The 15,959-nt window shown below is 42.9% G+C and overlaps 5 protein-coding genes across 5 annotated transcripts; 3 read left to right on the top strand and 2 right to left on the bottom strand.

Annotated features, from left to right (window-relative positions):
• Positions 1-600: 600 nt before the first annotated feature.
• On the top strand, positions 601-966 carry TbgDal_IV4690 (hypothetical protein, conserved; the record flags this gene model as incomplete). Its single annotated transcript, XM_011774755.1, has 1 exon — positions 601-966. One exon carries the CDS (start codon positions 601-603, stop codon positions 964-966), a length of 366 nt encoding a protein of 121 aa, XP_011773057.1.
• Positions 967-1,052: 86 nt separating this feature from the next.
• Positions 1,053-1,367, bottom strand: TbgDal_IV4680 (hypothetical protein, unlikely; the record flags this gene model as incomplete). The annotated part of the gene is made up of 1 exon (XM_011774754.1): positions 1,053-1,367. The coding sequence occupies one exon, from the start codon at positions 1,365-1,367 to the stop codon at positions 1,053-1,055; it is 315 nt and encodes a 104-aa protein (XP_011773056.1).
• Positions 1,368-2,273: 906 nt separating this feature from the next.
• TbgDal_IV4670 (hypothetical protein, conserved) lies at positions 2,274-5,700 on the top strand (the record flags this gene model as incomplete). The annotated part of the gene is given in 2 exon segments (XM_011774753.1): positions 2,274-3,260; positions 3,259-5,700. Coding segments are annotated over 2 exon segments (3,429 nt in total).
• Positions 5,701-8,465: 2,765 nt separating this feature from the next.
• TbgDal_IV4660 (hypothetical protein, conserved) lies at positions 8,466-9,983 on the top strand (the record flags this gene model as incomplete). Its single annotated transcript, XM_011774752.1, has 1 exon — positions 8,466-9,983. One exon carries the CDS (start codon positions 8,466-8,468, stop codon positions 9,981-9,983), a length of 1,518 nt encoding a protein of 505 aa, XP_011773054.1.
• A 5,650-nt stretch (positions 9,984-15,633) lies between these two features.
• Positions 15,634-15,933, bottom strand: TbgDal_IV4640 (hypothetical protein, unlikely; the record flags this gene model as incomplete). The annotated part of the gene is made up of 1 exon (XM_011774751.1): positions 15,634-15,933. The coding sequence occupies one exon, from the start codon at positions 15,931-15,933 to the stop codon at positions 15,634-15,636; it is 300 nt and encodes a 99-aa protein (XP_011773053.1).
• Positions 15,934-15,959: the final 26 nt, after the last annotated feature.

The following is a 15,959-nucleotide window of genomic DNA, read 5'->3' as shown; positions in this document are numbered from 1 at the left end:
AGCCAGACGTCACTTTAACGGGTGCTTGTGTGTTGGCGCTTTCGCTCTCCACCGTTAGTATTACCACTTATCTTTGTTTCGCAAATATTTAATATTGTGTTCGTCACCTTCTGAGGTTACCGGACCAACGCATCGGCTTCCCCCCTCTCCTCTGACAGCTGTGTCAGTTTAGCGATTTTCTTTTTTCTCTTTCCCACCTTCAGTGGAAGGCTGCGGCAATTAACGCGCGGTGTAAACCTACTTTCTCTCTCATTTCCATATGCGCATATATTTTGTTTTTGTGCAAACCCCTCTAAGTGAATGTATATTCATTTATGTGCATGTGTGTCTGGGAATCTGTTGAGGAACGTTTCCCTGGTTTCCCACTTGATCCTATTATTTACCCTTCTTCTTCACTCATACCTATACCTAACTTTTAAGCGTCATATTTTCCTGAACACAGGGACAACGGGGGAATTACAAAAAAAAAAAAAGACGGTGAAAGGAAAGCAGGGACGGGAACGGTGGTGTATAACCGAGTATACAAAGAGAAACGATTGGACGCGTAGACGGGATAGCGTTTTGTAAATTAACTAATAGCACAAACAAGGCCGAAGGGATATGCCGTCCATAACGCGCTGCACGGGACAGATTATTTGCCAAGGTTGTCAAGTGACGCTCGCGTATCCCATTGGGGCACCTTCTGTCCGTTGTCCTCTATGCGCGTCTGTTACTCATGTGCGTCAATTCAGCGTTACATGCGTCCAATGCCGTGTTGTGCTTATTTTAGCACAGAATACCAGTCTAGCCATGTGTCCACAGTGCCGTGTTGTTATGAGCATCCCCGCCTGCATGCGTGACGGGTGGTCGAGTTTGTTCCCTCCGGAGCAGTGCGTTTATATCGAGAGACCGGTGAGAGCCGGCGCGTCACGCACTTTACCGCGCATTGCTGTCGGAACGAAACTCGATGATGATGAAGACCCCTAGCGTGAGTGTATTGTGAAGCTACACCTGTGCATATGTGTATCTCTATATTTGCATACAGCGTAGTGGTGGTTGCTTTACTCGAATTATTATGCGAAGTGTGGGAAAATGAGCTCGTGCGGCGCATTGGAAAGGAAGAGGCGAAGGTGGAAGTGGAAGTGGAAAACGATGGATGATGACGTTGGAATGTACCCAAGTGGAACACATAGAAATGGCTGCTGGAGTAACTGGAAAGCTGTGGAATGAAACAGATCAGAAAATGGCGAAAACAGAGTACAATGACAACTGACTGGGAATGGGGAAGGGGGGAACCGTGTTGTAAAGAGCAAAGTTAGGCCGATGGTGGGTGTAGCAAGTAGCACCGATGGGTTTAATCTAAGTGGAATATTCAGGAGATTGCGCATAAGTAGAGTACTCGAATGAGAAATGTATATTTGTATATATTACGCCTGTGCGCACTGCTCCTTTCGGTTCTATTTGCTTCCCATTGTATTATTCTTCATTTTTTTTCTTTCTTTTGTTCACACAAATACCTTGGGAACTTCCGTCTCGCATTGACTTTCATCCATTGAAAATCTGCGGCTCTTTTTTTGGATTAATTTTTTTTTTTCGGGGAATATCTTCTCTCCCACTCTCAGGGGCCTGCTGCCGCGGCAAGTTTACGGAGGTGGCGTGAGGGGCCGGTGGAAGCGCAGAAAAGTTTTCGAGAGTGCTCGATCTTGCTGCCCCACTCATTTGCTTTTCCCCTCTCGTGACACTTTTCCGATTTAACGAGACGGCTGGAGAGACTTGAGAAACGTATACTTCTGCATTCGTTTGGGGGCTCATCCCTACTTACTATGCATTCATTTTTTGTACACCTTCAGCTGACTCGGTGATCGCTACCCCTTTTTTTTTTCTTTCCGCTTGGTTGGCGTATCTTTGCGTTCACATCAATTCTTCCCTAGAGTGGAACTCGCGGGTTGCGCCGTTGGCCACAGCGCCCAAAACGTTAGTAGACGGAAATTTGGCTTAAAAGGAAGAAAAGGCGTCGAGGCACTCCACATTTCGTTTGGCGCCCGCTGGAGGTCGACCCTTCGCAAATACGTGAAGATTTGAGGAACCCAGCAGTGCCCGTCCACGCTTGACGTTACTGAGTTAGAGGGCTGGTACAATAAGTACGGACTTACATACACATATTGGGCCTGGGAAGGGTGTAAAGTCGAGGATAAAACGTAAAACGTGTCAGTTGTGGTTTCCCCACATCTTCACGTTTATAAGGGTCGTCGTTTCACCCCCAACGGCGTTTGTGGTTGAGGCGGTAGGTAAATATGTCGGCATCAACTAGTTTCCACCATCCTTCCCGTAGAACGTCGAAGGATTCCACAGAATCCTCACTGTGGGGCCTCACAAACAGTAACGTTGGTGCTACTTCCCTGTGTCAAGCGCCTGTGGAGCCAGCTGCCGCGCGGTCGTGGAGCGGTGATACTGCACGAGAGTACGAAGTTTCCGCGGGAGACGTTAGTGGTTATGATGATGACTGCGGCCGCAGCGGCAGAAGCAAAGTTTCTCGTGCATTACAATCAAGCGGCTTCGGAAACATCAATAGTTTGGCGTTAGCCGCCATTGTGCAGCGGGCATGCATCGAGGAGGAGGTGTTCCTACGCGGCCGAATTCAACTTCAACAGCTCGAGTCATGGAAGAAACTCCGCGTGCAGGCCCTCCAGAAGCAACCGAGAAGTCTCACAGGCGGTTGCTCTGCATCTCAGCGAGTTGTCAGGGCGACACCACGGCGAGAAAGCGCAATTTGTAGCCCACCGCCACACCAGCTACAAAAACAGCAGTTTGAAACACAACTCCGGGAGCAACCGCTCACCCCACGGCAGTTACCGCTTGAATGGCCGTCGGGTGACCCGAATTGCCGTAGGACACAACTGTCCGAGGCGCATGAGGTGGCTGCGACGCGCCAGGTGACAAAACGTGAGAGGCGACTGGGGGGGCAGGATCGGCGGATTATGGAGCGTGAGCTGCAGGGGGTCCAAGAGGCGGAGGCTAAAGCTCTTAGAGAGGCTCGCACCAATGCGGAACGGATACAAGTGCTGGAGGAGCAACTATCTGCCACCCAGCAAACTCTTGCATGCACAGCGGCACCGAACCGTAGAGTGGCGGAGGAACTGCAGTTGAGCGACCGGCGGGTGGATGTAAAGCAATTGCAGTTGGAGAACACTGCCCCTGTTGTGGGGAATGGGGAGGTGGTAGCTGACACAAAAGAATATACCGAGGGGCTAGGAACAACGATGACAACGCTAGACGAAGAGAAACCGTGGCGTCCCCGCCACCCGACATCAGGAGGCTCCATGTGAGCCGAATGACTCGCAGGGACCGCAAGGGGAGCAGGAAGAACAACTGTCTTGCGAGTTGCAAGGTCATTGGCTCTCAGACGAACGGATTACCGAGGTGGAGCGCCGCCTACGGGAGGTAGCATGTACAATAGAAAAGGAACTCATTGAAGGTGCGAAAGCTGCGGAGACGCAGGCGAAGTTGTTGCAGCACTCTCAGTCGATGTGCGAAGAGCTTCAACATTCTTACAGGGAAAAGGTACAGGAGATCGTCGACCAAGCGGGGAGATACGAAGCGGTATTAGTTGCAAGGGATGCTTCTACCGCTGCCACCACGAGCTATCTAAGGCAGGAAGCGGATGCACACCGAAAGCAGTGCCGCGAACTCCAGCAACTGGTGCTTCGAGAGCGTGTGGCCATGTCCATAACTTTCGAGGCACATCAGGCGGAAGCATCGAGGCTTCGGCAAACTCTAGATGCGTTACAAGAGGGAAAACTACTTCTGGGGGCAGAGGTAAGGTGTGCAGACCTGGCAGCTTCTCGTCAGCGCCTGCAAGAGGAGCTTACACTCGGACGGCAGGCAGAGGCATTTCTGCGGCAAACAAGTTCAGAAGTGGCGGGGCTACTCATGACTCTGACAGCCGCACAACAGGAACAGCATCATTTGTCGTCAGTGCCTCACGACATGCAGAGCGAGCTGGACCAGCCGCAACCCCAAGCAGAAGACCGGAAGAAACAACGTCAACAGCGGGGTTTATCACTGCGCGACGGCAACGCCACGGCGAGGGGCGAGCGCATGAACTTATCGTTAGAGCAGTGTGTGGGTGTTAACAAGGATGGCGAACGGGCTCATCGTAGCAGCCCTCGTGACTACTGTGAAGAACCTAAGGAAGGGCAATGTCAGTTTCGCCTTTCCCGTAAAAATGCTGGTGAAAGTGAGGAAGAGTCTCCGAATGAACGTAGCGTCGCGACGTCACATGCTTTGAGCCCTCAAGACTGTTCAGTATCTCGCATAGAGCATAGTGTTGCGCAGAGGAATGTAGAGTCTGCTCCACTGCTGAAGCCGATCAGTGTTCGTCCGGGGGCAGTCGCACCGGAGCTTTTCAAGCATTTGGAAGGTCATTTGGAATCACACTTGCACGAGTTGGAGACAAGGGTAACTGAGGCTATAGAAGCACTCTCACTCGTTAATAGGCAAGTGGCACCACAGCAACAAGGAGAACAACTGCAGGCCGGGGGGAGCCAGCGACTGACTTTGACCAATTCGATCGTAACGGAGGATGCGGTGACACGGAGGGCGGAGAAAACTCCTGCTGGAAACTGTGTGGTGAAGCTTCTCGATGCTGTGTCTGCGCTAAACGTTGTACTGCCGTACTTTGACTGGCTATCTTCCCAAGGAGTCCCTGAAAGGATACCCCGGCGTGTGGATAAGCGGCTGGAGGGGTCTCTGCGGCAGCAGCTGGGAGCGCTGCGGTTCATCGTACAGGACATGGAGGAAAAAAGAAATGCAACCGCGGCTCCACCGGCGCTCTCTGGGCCATCTACTTGCAGTGGTTTGAGTGGGGGCCTTCTTATTTACTCGTTGACATCGGCACTGAAAGAGGGAATGGAGGTGCTGTCAGCTGTTGGTTATGTCGGTAAATTGGCTTCCCCTACCAAAAATGAAGTAACTGTCCAAACATCTACACGATCAAGCGGTTTCTGCTGCCCCCTGGTGGCCACGATGCTACTCGAAGGGCATTTAACGCCATCTTCACGAAGACCGTATGAGCTGTTGAAGCAGTTGTGGTACCCACGATCATTCCTACAATCCCCCAGGCCGCCGTGCGCAGATGATGCGCAGCCGCGTCATACATTTGCCGCAGTGGGTGGTCGACTTGAGCTGGCGGAGGAAGGTAGAAGTATTCGCCGTTTGCCTCTGCCCCCCGTTGTCGATATCATGTCCTGCTCAGCGTTAGGTGCTCTCGATCACCAAAGTTTTTCCGTGAGTCCCTGTGCGTTATCATCATTATCATCATCACTGCCCTCTCCACTCTGTTTCATCTATACCGTGCGCGTTGTTGCCCCATGCGGTAACGTCCTGATGGGGTTTTCGGACCGTCGCTTACCTCTTGAGGTGTTTGCGCCAGCGCTTAATCACTTATCGTACTCGAATAGTTACTGGCTTCATTTGGGTCGTGGGACGCTGTACTGCCCCCGATTAGGCATTGCGGATTTACCGTACCCCCCTTTCGCGCGCTCAAACTCCATAGAGGTGAATGGGGAAGTTACTTGTGTATTGGACATGGCTGCACGAACGATCCGCTTTAAGTGCGGTGACGCGGATTGTGGCGTAGCCTTTGGTGGAGTGGATCTTTCACAGCCACTTTCCCCTGCTTTTGAGTTTGATTGTGGCGGTGGTGCCCTTAAGTTTGTATGAAGGCGAGGACTGCATGCTTAATATATTTCCTCCGTTTCCCTTCTAGTGCTGACGCTGTACTTCTTTGTCTGTTCGTCTAATGTTGATTTTTGTGCGAGGAGTGGTGTATGAAACCATCCGTATCGGGATCGAGCCGAAGCGTCGGTGAAGGTTGTAATTGAGTGAGGCAACGGGGAAGGGGAGGTTAAAATGATGTATGACCCCAAGGAGGCTACTCTGAACACATCAGTTTTCCTTATTCAAGGTTAAATTTAATCTTTTTTCTTAAAAAAAAATCAAACGGAGTACCGAATGTGAGACAAGCAGGGAGGGGTACATGTCACAAAGGTTGTTGTACAAGCGTAGAGGTGGTCTTCGTCACCATGGTTTATCTTGCCTTTTCCCCCTTTCCCCCCTCCGTTTCATTTCGTTTTCGCTTGTCATCAAAAAAAAAACGTGTATTGCATATTTTCTACGTGTATTGTAGGTATTTTATTTCCAGTGTCTTTGAAAGCGGCCGTTTCACCCCCTTGTCCCACTGTTAACTAGCATTTATGTTTGAGGTGCTGGTTTTGGAAGGGGAGACTTGTTATTTTTGCTCAATATTTCATCACACACACACACACACACGTGTGTTTGTTTTTGTCACGCTGATGTGCCAGGTCGCCATCAACGAGTAGGTATGTACATAATTTCGTCTTTTAAAAAAATGTTGTGAAAAAGGGGCACAGTCTTATTACCAACCCTACTCTCAGTGGCATTGGTGCTCCTTGTATATTTCTTTTGTTTTGTGCGCAACAATGCACGGGGACCAATTGGTCATCCGCGATGGCACCGTGTCGTCTTCCCCCCTTAGGTTCTGTTCCATACTACGCTTCGTATCTTCATCGCTCCGTTGAAATCTGAGCAGATTTCACATATAGGAAACAATGGAACAAATGAGGTTGAATGCATGAACAGATGATGGTGGAACGTGAGGAGTTTCTATCGCCTCTTTCCCATCGGTGTCGCACTTCCTACTTGCACTGTTAAATCTAGCGCGTGTTTTATGCCCCACCCGCTGGACAGCAGTGTTTTCAGGCGCCCTCCACCACAATGTTATGGAAATTTCTTTGGTGTTCAAGGGACAAAGGAGGGATGTGTGTTCGGAACTAGATGGTGTGAAATCCGCCGTTTGTTCACGGTGTGACGGTGGGGTTGGTTAACAACTGGGGCCTGTGAGGAAAGACTGAGGAAAAACAACGGGGTTAATATCGTTCGGCAGTTGTTTTGTTTGTTGCGCCGCTGTGATAGGGGAACCCACCATGACGGCTTGTCGAATTTGTCAGTGGTTGCTACAGTGAGGGCAGAAAAGGGAAATCACGGCAAGTATGAGGGCTTGCAGTTAACTCGGGAGGAAGAGTGGTGATGATGTAAGCGATGCGGGAAAAAGTGGAGGTGCAACGGCTGAGGGACGATGTGCCAAGCGACATATTTTTGCAGTCGCTGCGGATGGGGCCGCAAGAGCAGCAAAATGAGAGTTGAAGTTTCTTGTGAAGTTTGCCGCCCACCATGTCGAGGATTAGCAGATACATCGAAGAGGAAATAAAGACAGCCCTTTAGATCCCCGTCAAGAGGAGGAGGAGGATGAAAAGGGTAGGCGCATCATTGCGGACTACTTGCGATGATGAACCGGTACGGGTGACAGTCATGTGGGGCCCTCCCGCCACTACGAGGCTAACATTACTGTGCTTTTTGCTGCATAATAACCGAGGAGGTGTCCATGGGGTGGGGTTTCAATTCACTGTTTGGAGGTTGAGTACAAGCATTTCAGCCGGTTGGAGATGCACGGGAGGGCCATCTTCGAGAATATGATCTCGGATGTTATATATTTTCTCTCCCCTCTCTTCACTGTCTATTTAACCTGCACGGATGGCACCGAGGTGTTACATCCTAATTTACCTGCTTAAAGGAAAGTTAAGCCAACCACTGGGCCTTCTTCCCCTCGTAACTCTTGAAGCCCCTAGTTGAGTCCCGTTGTCCCATGAAGAAGAAATGCTTCATCAGGCGGTTGCGTTGCGGTGCTTTACAAGGCAGACTGATTTAGATCCTTTGCTAGGGCCTCCTTTTTGGTACGTAGAGATCTGCGTACAATCCTCTGAGGCGTTTGCAGTAACAATTTCTTTCCCTCTTTTTACGGTTAACATCCGTTATAGTTACTATTCTTGTTCTAAGAGATGCAGGGATTGTCTTGCTTACCTGCTCACCACCCAAAGCACGCGCACAAACACTAATTCTATTATTGTTTGCTTTTCTTTTTTACGCATGTAGACCCTGGGGTTTCTTTAACAGCTCTTATCTCGAACCTTTCTCACGCATTTTTCCTCTTCTTCTTTGTCTTTCTTTTTCTTTTTGTGTGTGGGGACACAGCCTGTATTTTAATAAAAACGCGTGCATTTTTGTGTTAGAGGGCGCTCACTTGTCACGTTACATATTCGTTGAACACAAAAAAAAAGGTGAAAAGAAGGGAAAGCAAATAGGAGGGGACGCAACTTCCAAAACAGGAGAAGAAAAAAAAGAAAAGATCTGCGCGTAAGCAGCAGGTGTGACGAACACCATTTGTTCCGCTCTCACCCAGCAATATTCCGTTAACCGAAAAAAAAAACAAAAAAGGGCGGGGAACGGAGCGGCGCAGGGTTTGAAACAGGACTGAGGGATACAAGAACGCAGAGAGGAACTAGTTAATTTGGACTTCTCTTTCTCACAATTTATATTAAGCAGCAGTAAGTGCTATCAACCTGAGTGACATGCTCTTCCATCCCACTGTATGCACTCACGACGGCGTTCTGGTAGCTTCCTTGAATACCGTCAACCCCCTCACCGCATCGGCCAGTGCTCCGCTGAACACCTCGCCAGGACCGCAACCACTGATGGCACTTCCGTCGCGTCAGCTCATTCGAGTTACGCGGGCAGACGGTCCGTTTGCGAAGTTGACTTCGCCGCCGCCGCCGCACTCACAAGGTTCTGTGCCTTCGACATCGCTAAACCTCAATGGTAGCGCTCCAAGTGCACAACCAACCAATGCCGGCAGCCCAGCCGTTTTTCACAGCATCGAAAAGCTTCTGATCGCTGGTGGTAACGCTGGAAATGCCTTTCCGCTCCACCCTCAACATCCGCAATATCATTCGCTTGGTGGGGGTGGCGGTATCAGCGGTCCCGGCAATGCCAGCCCCATGCCGCCGGCCACCGTCTCACCGTGCCCTTGGAACTTAATGCCACCACCTCCTTCGCCGTCCGTTTATGTGGTATTATCTCACGGGTCAACACCAGCAGCACTACAACCCGGAGTCGCGTTAGCACCACCACCACCACCACCACCACCACCGCCACCGATAGCCGCTGTAGTGAGCAGGCATGGCAATGGAATGATGTACGGCCTTGGCGAGTGGTACGAAGGGATTGTTAAGCGATACAACCCGATGCGTGGCTTCGGCTTTCTTACGGCAACGCATCATCTACAAGTTACTTCGCCTAGTGGAGGTAGTGGGACTTTCAGTGATGGTAATGCTGACGGCAGGTCACGGCAGCAGCAGCAAGCCACACCACCGCAACCCACTCTAGAGAGGACACCAGTGGCTGTCGGCGATGTTTTTGTGCACCAGTCGTACATCCGAATGCATGGCTTCCGCGCACTCAGCGCAGGTGACCGCGTAGCCTTCCGTGTTGGAAAACTTCCGGGTAAAGATGCCAATCAGGCCGTTTCTGTTCAACTTCTCGCCACCGCACGACCGGTGGCGCCATCGACACCAGCGGGGGAGGGAGAAGAAGCGCGAGTCTCGTCATCAGAAGTGGTGCAGGCAGTACCCTCTGAGTTCTTCCTTCCGCAAGACCTGAAGGATCAAAAGTGCGGTGTGTTTGAAAATGGCTACGATGCTGAAGGCTGCGATGATTTCGGTGGAGATATCACTCACTCTAGTATACCTATGGAACACGTCGGTGCATCCATTGCCGAGCAATTTGCTTCTGACGCTGGTGTTGTGCCTGAAGAGCCCCTCAACGATATAAGTGATGCGGACTACGATAACGCGGGGCAAACAAATATAACATCTGGAAGAGATATCAACGGTGATGGCTGCCAGGTTGAGAGGGCGGATGATGTTGTGACTCAATGCCACAACCTCTCATTCACCGCCCCATCAGATGACGTTGCAACAATTTCTGAGTCTGCTAACTTGGGCGTTGATGCCAAAGTAACCGCCTCTTGGGGGTTTTCGGCTACAAACATCAATGGACACAGGCCATTTGGTAGCTTTGATGACAATTGAGTGAATTTCTTGTTTTCTTCTATCATCGACATTGTCTTTCTAATTTTATATTTCAATACTTTTCCCTACTTTGCTAGGTCACGATTATCTTCGCTGTTCACGTTGTTACTGGCTGACGAAAGGAACAGTTTCGAAACCCCTCGCAACTTACGTGGTGTTATCTCCTCCCCCTCCCCCTCCCCCCACATTTTTTTTTCATTTTTCGTTATACCCTTATCCCCTCCTTTCCTTTCTTCACCTACTCTTCCGCGTATGAGCACACGTACACACGCCTTCATGACAAAAAGGAAAATAAAAAACAAGCAAATAAACAAAAACAAAAAAGAACAGATTCCTTTGTAATCTACCCGTGGTATTATGCCGGCGCAAACCTCGTTTGGTTTTTAAAGCGGGTACGTGTACATATATATATATATATGTGTGTGTGAATGTTGGGGTGGAGTGGGGTGAAGAAAGGAAAGTAAAATGCTCAAAAGGAACAAAATGATTAATAACTGAAGGGGAAGGGGGGGAAATAAATAAATAAATATATATATATATATATTTATTTATTTATTTATTTATATGAAAAAAAACAAGGAAGAATGGAAGAGGGGAGAACAGGAAACAACGAAAAAAGGGAAAGGAAAGGAAAAAGAAGATGCGGACGAACGCCGAAGGGAGGGAAATAACAGCGTTAACTGCCAAGTAAGTAGATACAAAAGTGGTGGAGGTAACAAAAGAAGGCAATGGAGAAATTTTTTTAAAAAAATGAAAAAGGGGAGAAAAAACATAAGGCGTGAGAAAATAGAGAAGGGAAAGCAAAACATACCTTCATCTTTTGTGTTTTTTTTTGTTTGATTCTGTTTTGTTTCCTGTATGTCGTCTCTTTCCTTGTTTATTTGCGCTTATTTGTGTTTTATTTATCATCCCTTTTTATTCCCGGAGAAGGAGGAGGGGGAGAGGGGGGAGGGTAGAAGGGGAAGTTGTTGTTATTATTATCACTCATCCATTTCCCCTATTTAGCTCCCCTGCCATTTTTCTTTTCTTTTTTTTTTCTTTGCGATTGTGAAATTATTATTCCTCATTTTTTCGTTTACCTTTTACTTTTTTTTTTTTATGCGTACTGTCGTGGGTTTCCTCCCTTCATGCATTGACGCGTTTTCTCTTTTTTTTCTATTATTATTATTGTTATTGTTATTCATCTTTGTTTTTGTTTTTGCTTTGTTTTAACTTGCCACGTGTTATGTCTCCCCTCTACATTTTTTTTGTTTTTTTTGTTATTTGATTCTTTAATATTTCACACGATTTATTTTTCCCCCTCCTCCCGATTTCCCTTGTCGCAGTGCTCTCAGCCGTTATTTTGTTTTTGTTTGCATTAACATGTTATCAGTTTAATGCACGGCATCATGAGACAATAATAAATAATAAATATTAATATTATTAAAAAAAAAAAAGGAGAAATGGCACGGAGGGAAAAGGGGCGAAAAAGGAAAGCTTTGGAAAGCGAGTAAAGGAGAATTTTTTTAAAAAAAAATAAAAAAATAAAATTACATTACATTACATTACATGGTGGCCGTCAAACCGCATGTAGCCGCCACGTCTCCTCTCAAGATTTCCATTTTCATTTCCATTTGCTTTTTTTTCTGTTTTTTTTTTTTTCGGTTGTTGCCCCATCGCTTGCTTTTTTTTCTTTTTTGCTATGCTATGCTACGCTATTGTTTTTAGTTTTAGTTTTTAGTTTTTAGTTTGAGCCTTCTATTTAATTCGTTGAATTTTGGTGCATGAAAAATTCATTTTTTTAATTTTTTGTTTTGTTTTTATCTTATCTCATTTTTCAACGCTTCCATCATTTCCTTTTTTTAATTATTATTATTATTATTTGTGTATTTTTGTATGTGTGGTGCGTCACCATCGGGTTGGTACCGCAAAAAGGAATTTTTTGTTTTTTGTTTTTTTGTTTTTTTGAAAAAAAAAAAGAAGAAAAAGGGGCGGAGACAAAAAAATAAAAATAAAAATAAAAACAACTGACAAAAGGAGGAGTGGGGGACGTGAAAAAAATAATAATAAAAATAATATATATAAATATATATATTATTTTTCTTTATTATTTATGTTTCTGTTTTTTCATTAAAATTTTATGATATTGATAACCATGTTTGGATTAAGGGAGTGCACACAAAATTTAAAAAAAAACAAGCTTAAACCACAAAGGGGGATTTGAAAACAAAACAAAAAAAGAAAAAGAAAAGCTCTGTGAAGCTGAAGTAATAAATAAATAAATAAGAACTTATGACCCTAAATAAGAAGAAAAGTAAAAGAAAAAGAAAAAAAAGAAGAAGAAGAGGGAAATATACATATATACATATATTTATATTTATTAAAGGAGGAAGGGAGGGAAAAAAAAAAGACAATACGCATCCAAACAAGCAATTACAAATAAATAAGTAAAATAAACATAAATAAATAAACAAATGAAGGGAAAGGAAAGAAAAAAAAAAGAAACAAAACAAACAAATAAACAAACATCATGTATACGTTGATTGAAGTACATGAAACAGACGCACGAACATGAGGACAAAAAGAAAAAAAAGAAGAAAGTTTGCGTTTGTTTTTTTTTTTAAACACAAATACGCCCATCCCCACCCCTCATCTTTTCTTTTATTCCTTTATTTCTTTTTTTTTTCTGCATTTCGTTACTTTCTTTTGTTCCAATGGTGTAATTAAATAACCCGGTACACAACCTACTTTTTTTTTTTTTGTGTGTGTGTGTGTTTGTTTCATAAATATGTGCTCATGTGGCGAGAGGTAAAATTCTTTCTTTTTTTTTTTCTTCTCGTTGTTGATCTTTTCGGCCGCGTCCGGAAGGTTCTTAAAAAAAAAAAAAGAATGAGAGTTGAATTGAAGAAGGGAAGAAAAGTTGTTTTGTTTTTTGTTTTTGTTTTTGTTTTGAAGTTATTATTATTATTATTATTGTTGGGGTTGCTGTTGTTGTTGTTGTTGTTTATTACAGGGGATCTGACCATTGGCTTAAGTAAGTCGACGAGGAACAAAAAATAAATAAATAAAGAAAAGAGGGTTAGAGGGGGAGAGGAGGCGAAAAATAAAATAAAAAAAAAGAGAAACAAAAAGAAAAAGAAAAAGAAAAAGAAAAAGAAAATCCAACAAAGAAGAGGAACAACGAAAAAAAAAATAACAATAATAACAATAACAATAACAACAAATAATGACAGTTGACGAAAAGAAAATAAGAGTGCCAAGAAAAATAAAAATAAAAAGAAATAAAAAATTGAACCATTATTATTAACCACTTGCTGTACTTATGTCTTTTCTTTGTTCGCTACTTTGCGAAGGGAAACTGAACAGCGGTAACGAAAACATATTTATACCTCAGATTCATTAATATAAATATAAATATAAATATATTTGTATTTTTGTATACTTATCTATTCGTATGGGCTTCACACGTGTCCAACAGTCTCGCTCATTCAACTGTTTAGTTTCTCTTTGACTAGTTGAGTTTCTGTAAAACAAATAAATAAATAAATAAATGCAGTCCGTACCCGTACCCGTTTCCTTTTTTTTTTTCTCTCTCTCTCTCTCTCTCTCTTTTTCAATTTTTTTTTTTTTACGGGTCTTTTTTTTTTTTTGTCAGGCCTTGTCTCAACATACATGCGCGCTTCTGTATTTGTGAAGAAGGAGGAGTTCTCTTTTTTTTTTTGATTCTTTTTTTCTTTTTTTATGACTTGTTGAGTCGTCTCTTTTTTTTCTTTTTTTGATTCTTTTTCTTCTTTTTTTTTGGTCCGGGTTTTTATTATTATTATTATCTTTTGGTTTGTTTTTATGCTTCTTGAAATTATTATGGGCCCATTCCTCGGACTTCTGTGCCCAATTTCATTTGTATGAATTATTATCTTATGCACATGTTGTTCTTTTCTCACCTTTTGTGTGTGTTTGTTTTTCTTTTTTTTTTTCTTTTTGCCTTACTGAATATATGACGTGATGGTTATTTTTCCTTTTCCATTTTCTTTTCGCTTCACAAATTCATTTCATTTCATTTATTTTTCCTCCCCATCCAATGACTTTTTTTCCCCCCCCCCCCCCACTCTCGCATGACTATTCGTTTGTTTGTGTATTTTCTGTGCAAATGAGGCGTGCAAGTGTTTAAAAAAAAAAAAGAACGAAAAAGAATATAAGAATATAAATAGATGATTATATATATATATTATATATATATGATTATGTACGTGTGTGGAAGAGGATTTTGTAATAAATGATATGATGAAATTAAGAGCGGTATGATTTGATGTGATGTGGATGAAACGAGTAATAACAAAAAAGAGAAGGAGAGAAAAATAATTTTCTTTTTTTTTTAAAAAAAAAAAGAAGCAAAAGAAGAAAGGAAAGGAAAAGCAAATAAAAGAGGAAATAATTAAGAACATGCGGAAAAATGAAAGGTTATAAACCAAATGCTGGGTGAAAGGGACGCCAATGGCATGTGGTTTCCCTTTAATACATTTTTGCCATTATTTCACAAATATACAAAATAAACACATATTTATTTATATACGCTCAATCATCTTCTGTTTTTTTTGTTTTTTTTTTTGTATTGTGTTGTGTTGTGTTGTTGTTTCCCCCTCTTTTTATTATACTTTTCGTTGATTGTTTACCCATTTGTTTCCTTTGGTATGTTTCATTATTATACTTGAGCATTACTACACACACACACACATATATATATATATATATATATATATATATAAATAAATAAATTTACACATATTTGGGGAATCGGGGTGTGAATGAGTGAAGTGATGTTGTGCAAATAATACCATCAGCAGGTTGCGATTGCTTCTTTAATTTCCAACATTTTATCTCTTTTTTAAAAAAAAAATTATTTAATAATAATAAATATTATTACTATTACTCATTCCCGATCTTCACCCCTTTTTTTTCTGACTTTTTATCACTTCAACTTTAAAGCTTGATCGTTTGGTTGATTATTTTAAATTCATTTTTTTCCTCTATTGTATGGTTGACTCACTGTGAGTGTTTGTTTGTTTGGGTTCAGCGTTTTATGTTTTCTTTTTAATTTTTTTTTTAATTATTATTATTGTTATTGTTATTATAACTACTTCCTTTTTTTCTTCTCTTCGTGTATTGTTTGGAAGCCATATTACCATCGTCACAATGATTGGGATATGAGCGGAAACGGCAGCACTGACCGTAAGTGACAATAAAAACGACAACAACAACAACAACAATAATAATAATAATAATAACGGTGAGAATGAGAATAATAAAGATGATGATGATTAATAATAATAATAATAAAGACATTATTATTATTATTATTGTTATTGCTACTGTTATAAAACCAAGAGGGTTTTCATTGTGACAAAATCTCGTTATGAGCGTAATTATATGAGAAAAAATAACAAGGAGGAATGGAGGAGAAGGAGGAGGAGGAAAGTGCGGGTTTATACTTTGAATATTATTTGATTTTAATATTGTGGTGTCAGAAGTTATCACTGCGGATAAAAATAAAAATAAAAAATATATAGCAACGATGATGATTATGATGATGATGATGACTGCTTTGAATTTTTTAATATATATATATATATATATATTTGTAAGAGTGATAAATAAAGAAACGGTAAGAGAACAATCAAATAAGCAAATAAATAAGTGAGAAAACAAGAAATAAAACGTAGTGGCTGAGAAAAAATAAGGGGTAGCACAAAGTGAAATGCTTCGCGCCAATGTTTTTTTTTTGACTGTTATTTCTCGCTGAATAAAAGGGAATATATAAATAATTAAATATAATTAAATATATTTGTATGATTGGGTGCTTCAACACTGAATTCTCATATTCAGTGTCGTACTTTTCATTATTTATATATTTATATATCCTTTCATCTTTTGTTTTCCCTGCCGCACCGTGGCATGGCGGAGTGATAATAATCATAACAATAATAATTTCACAGAAAAAAA

Source organism: Trypanosoma brucei, chromosome 4, assembly GCF_000210295.1.
Source record: "Trypanosoma brucei gambiense DAL972 chromosome 4, complete sequence".
NCBI lineage: Eukaryota > Euglenozoa > Kinetoplastea > Trypanosomatida > Trypanosomatidae > Trypanosoma > Trypanosoma brucei.
This window is presented reverse-complemented; position numbering and strand designations above follow the sequence as displayed.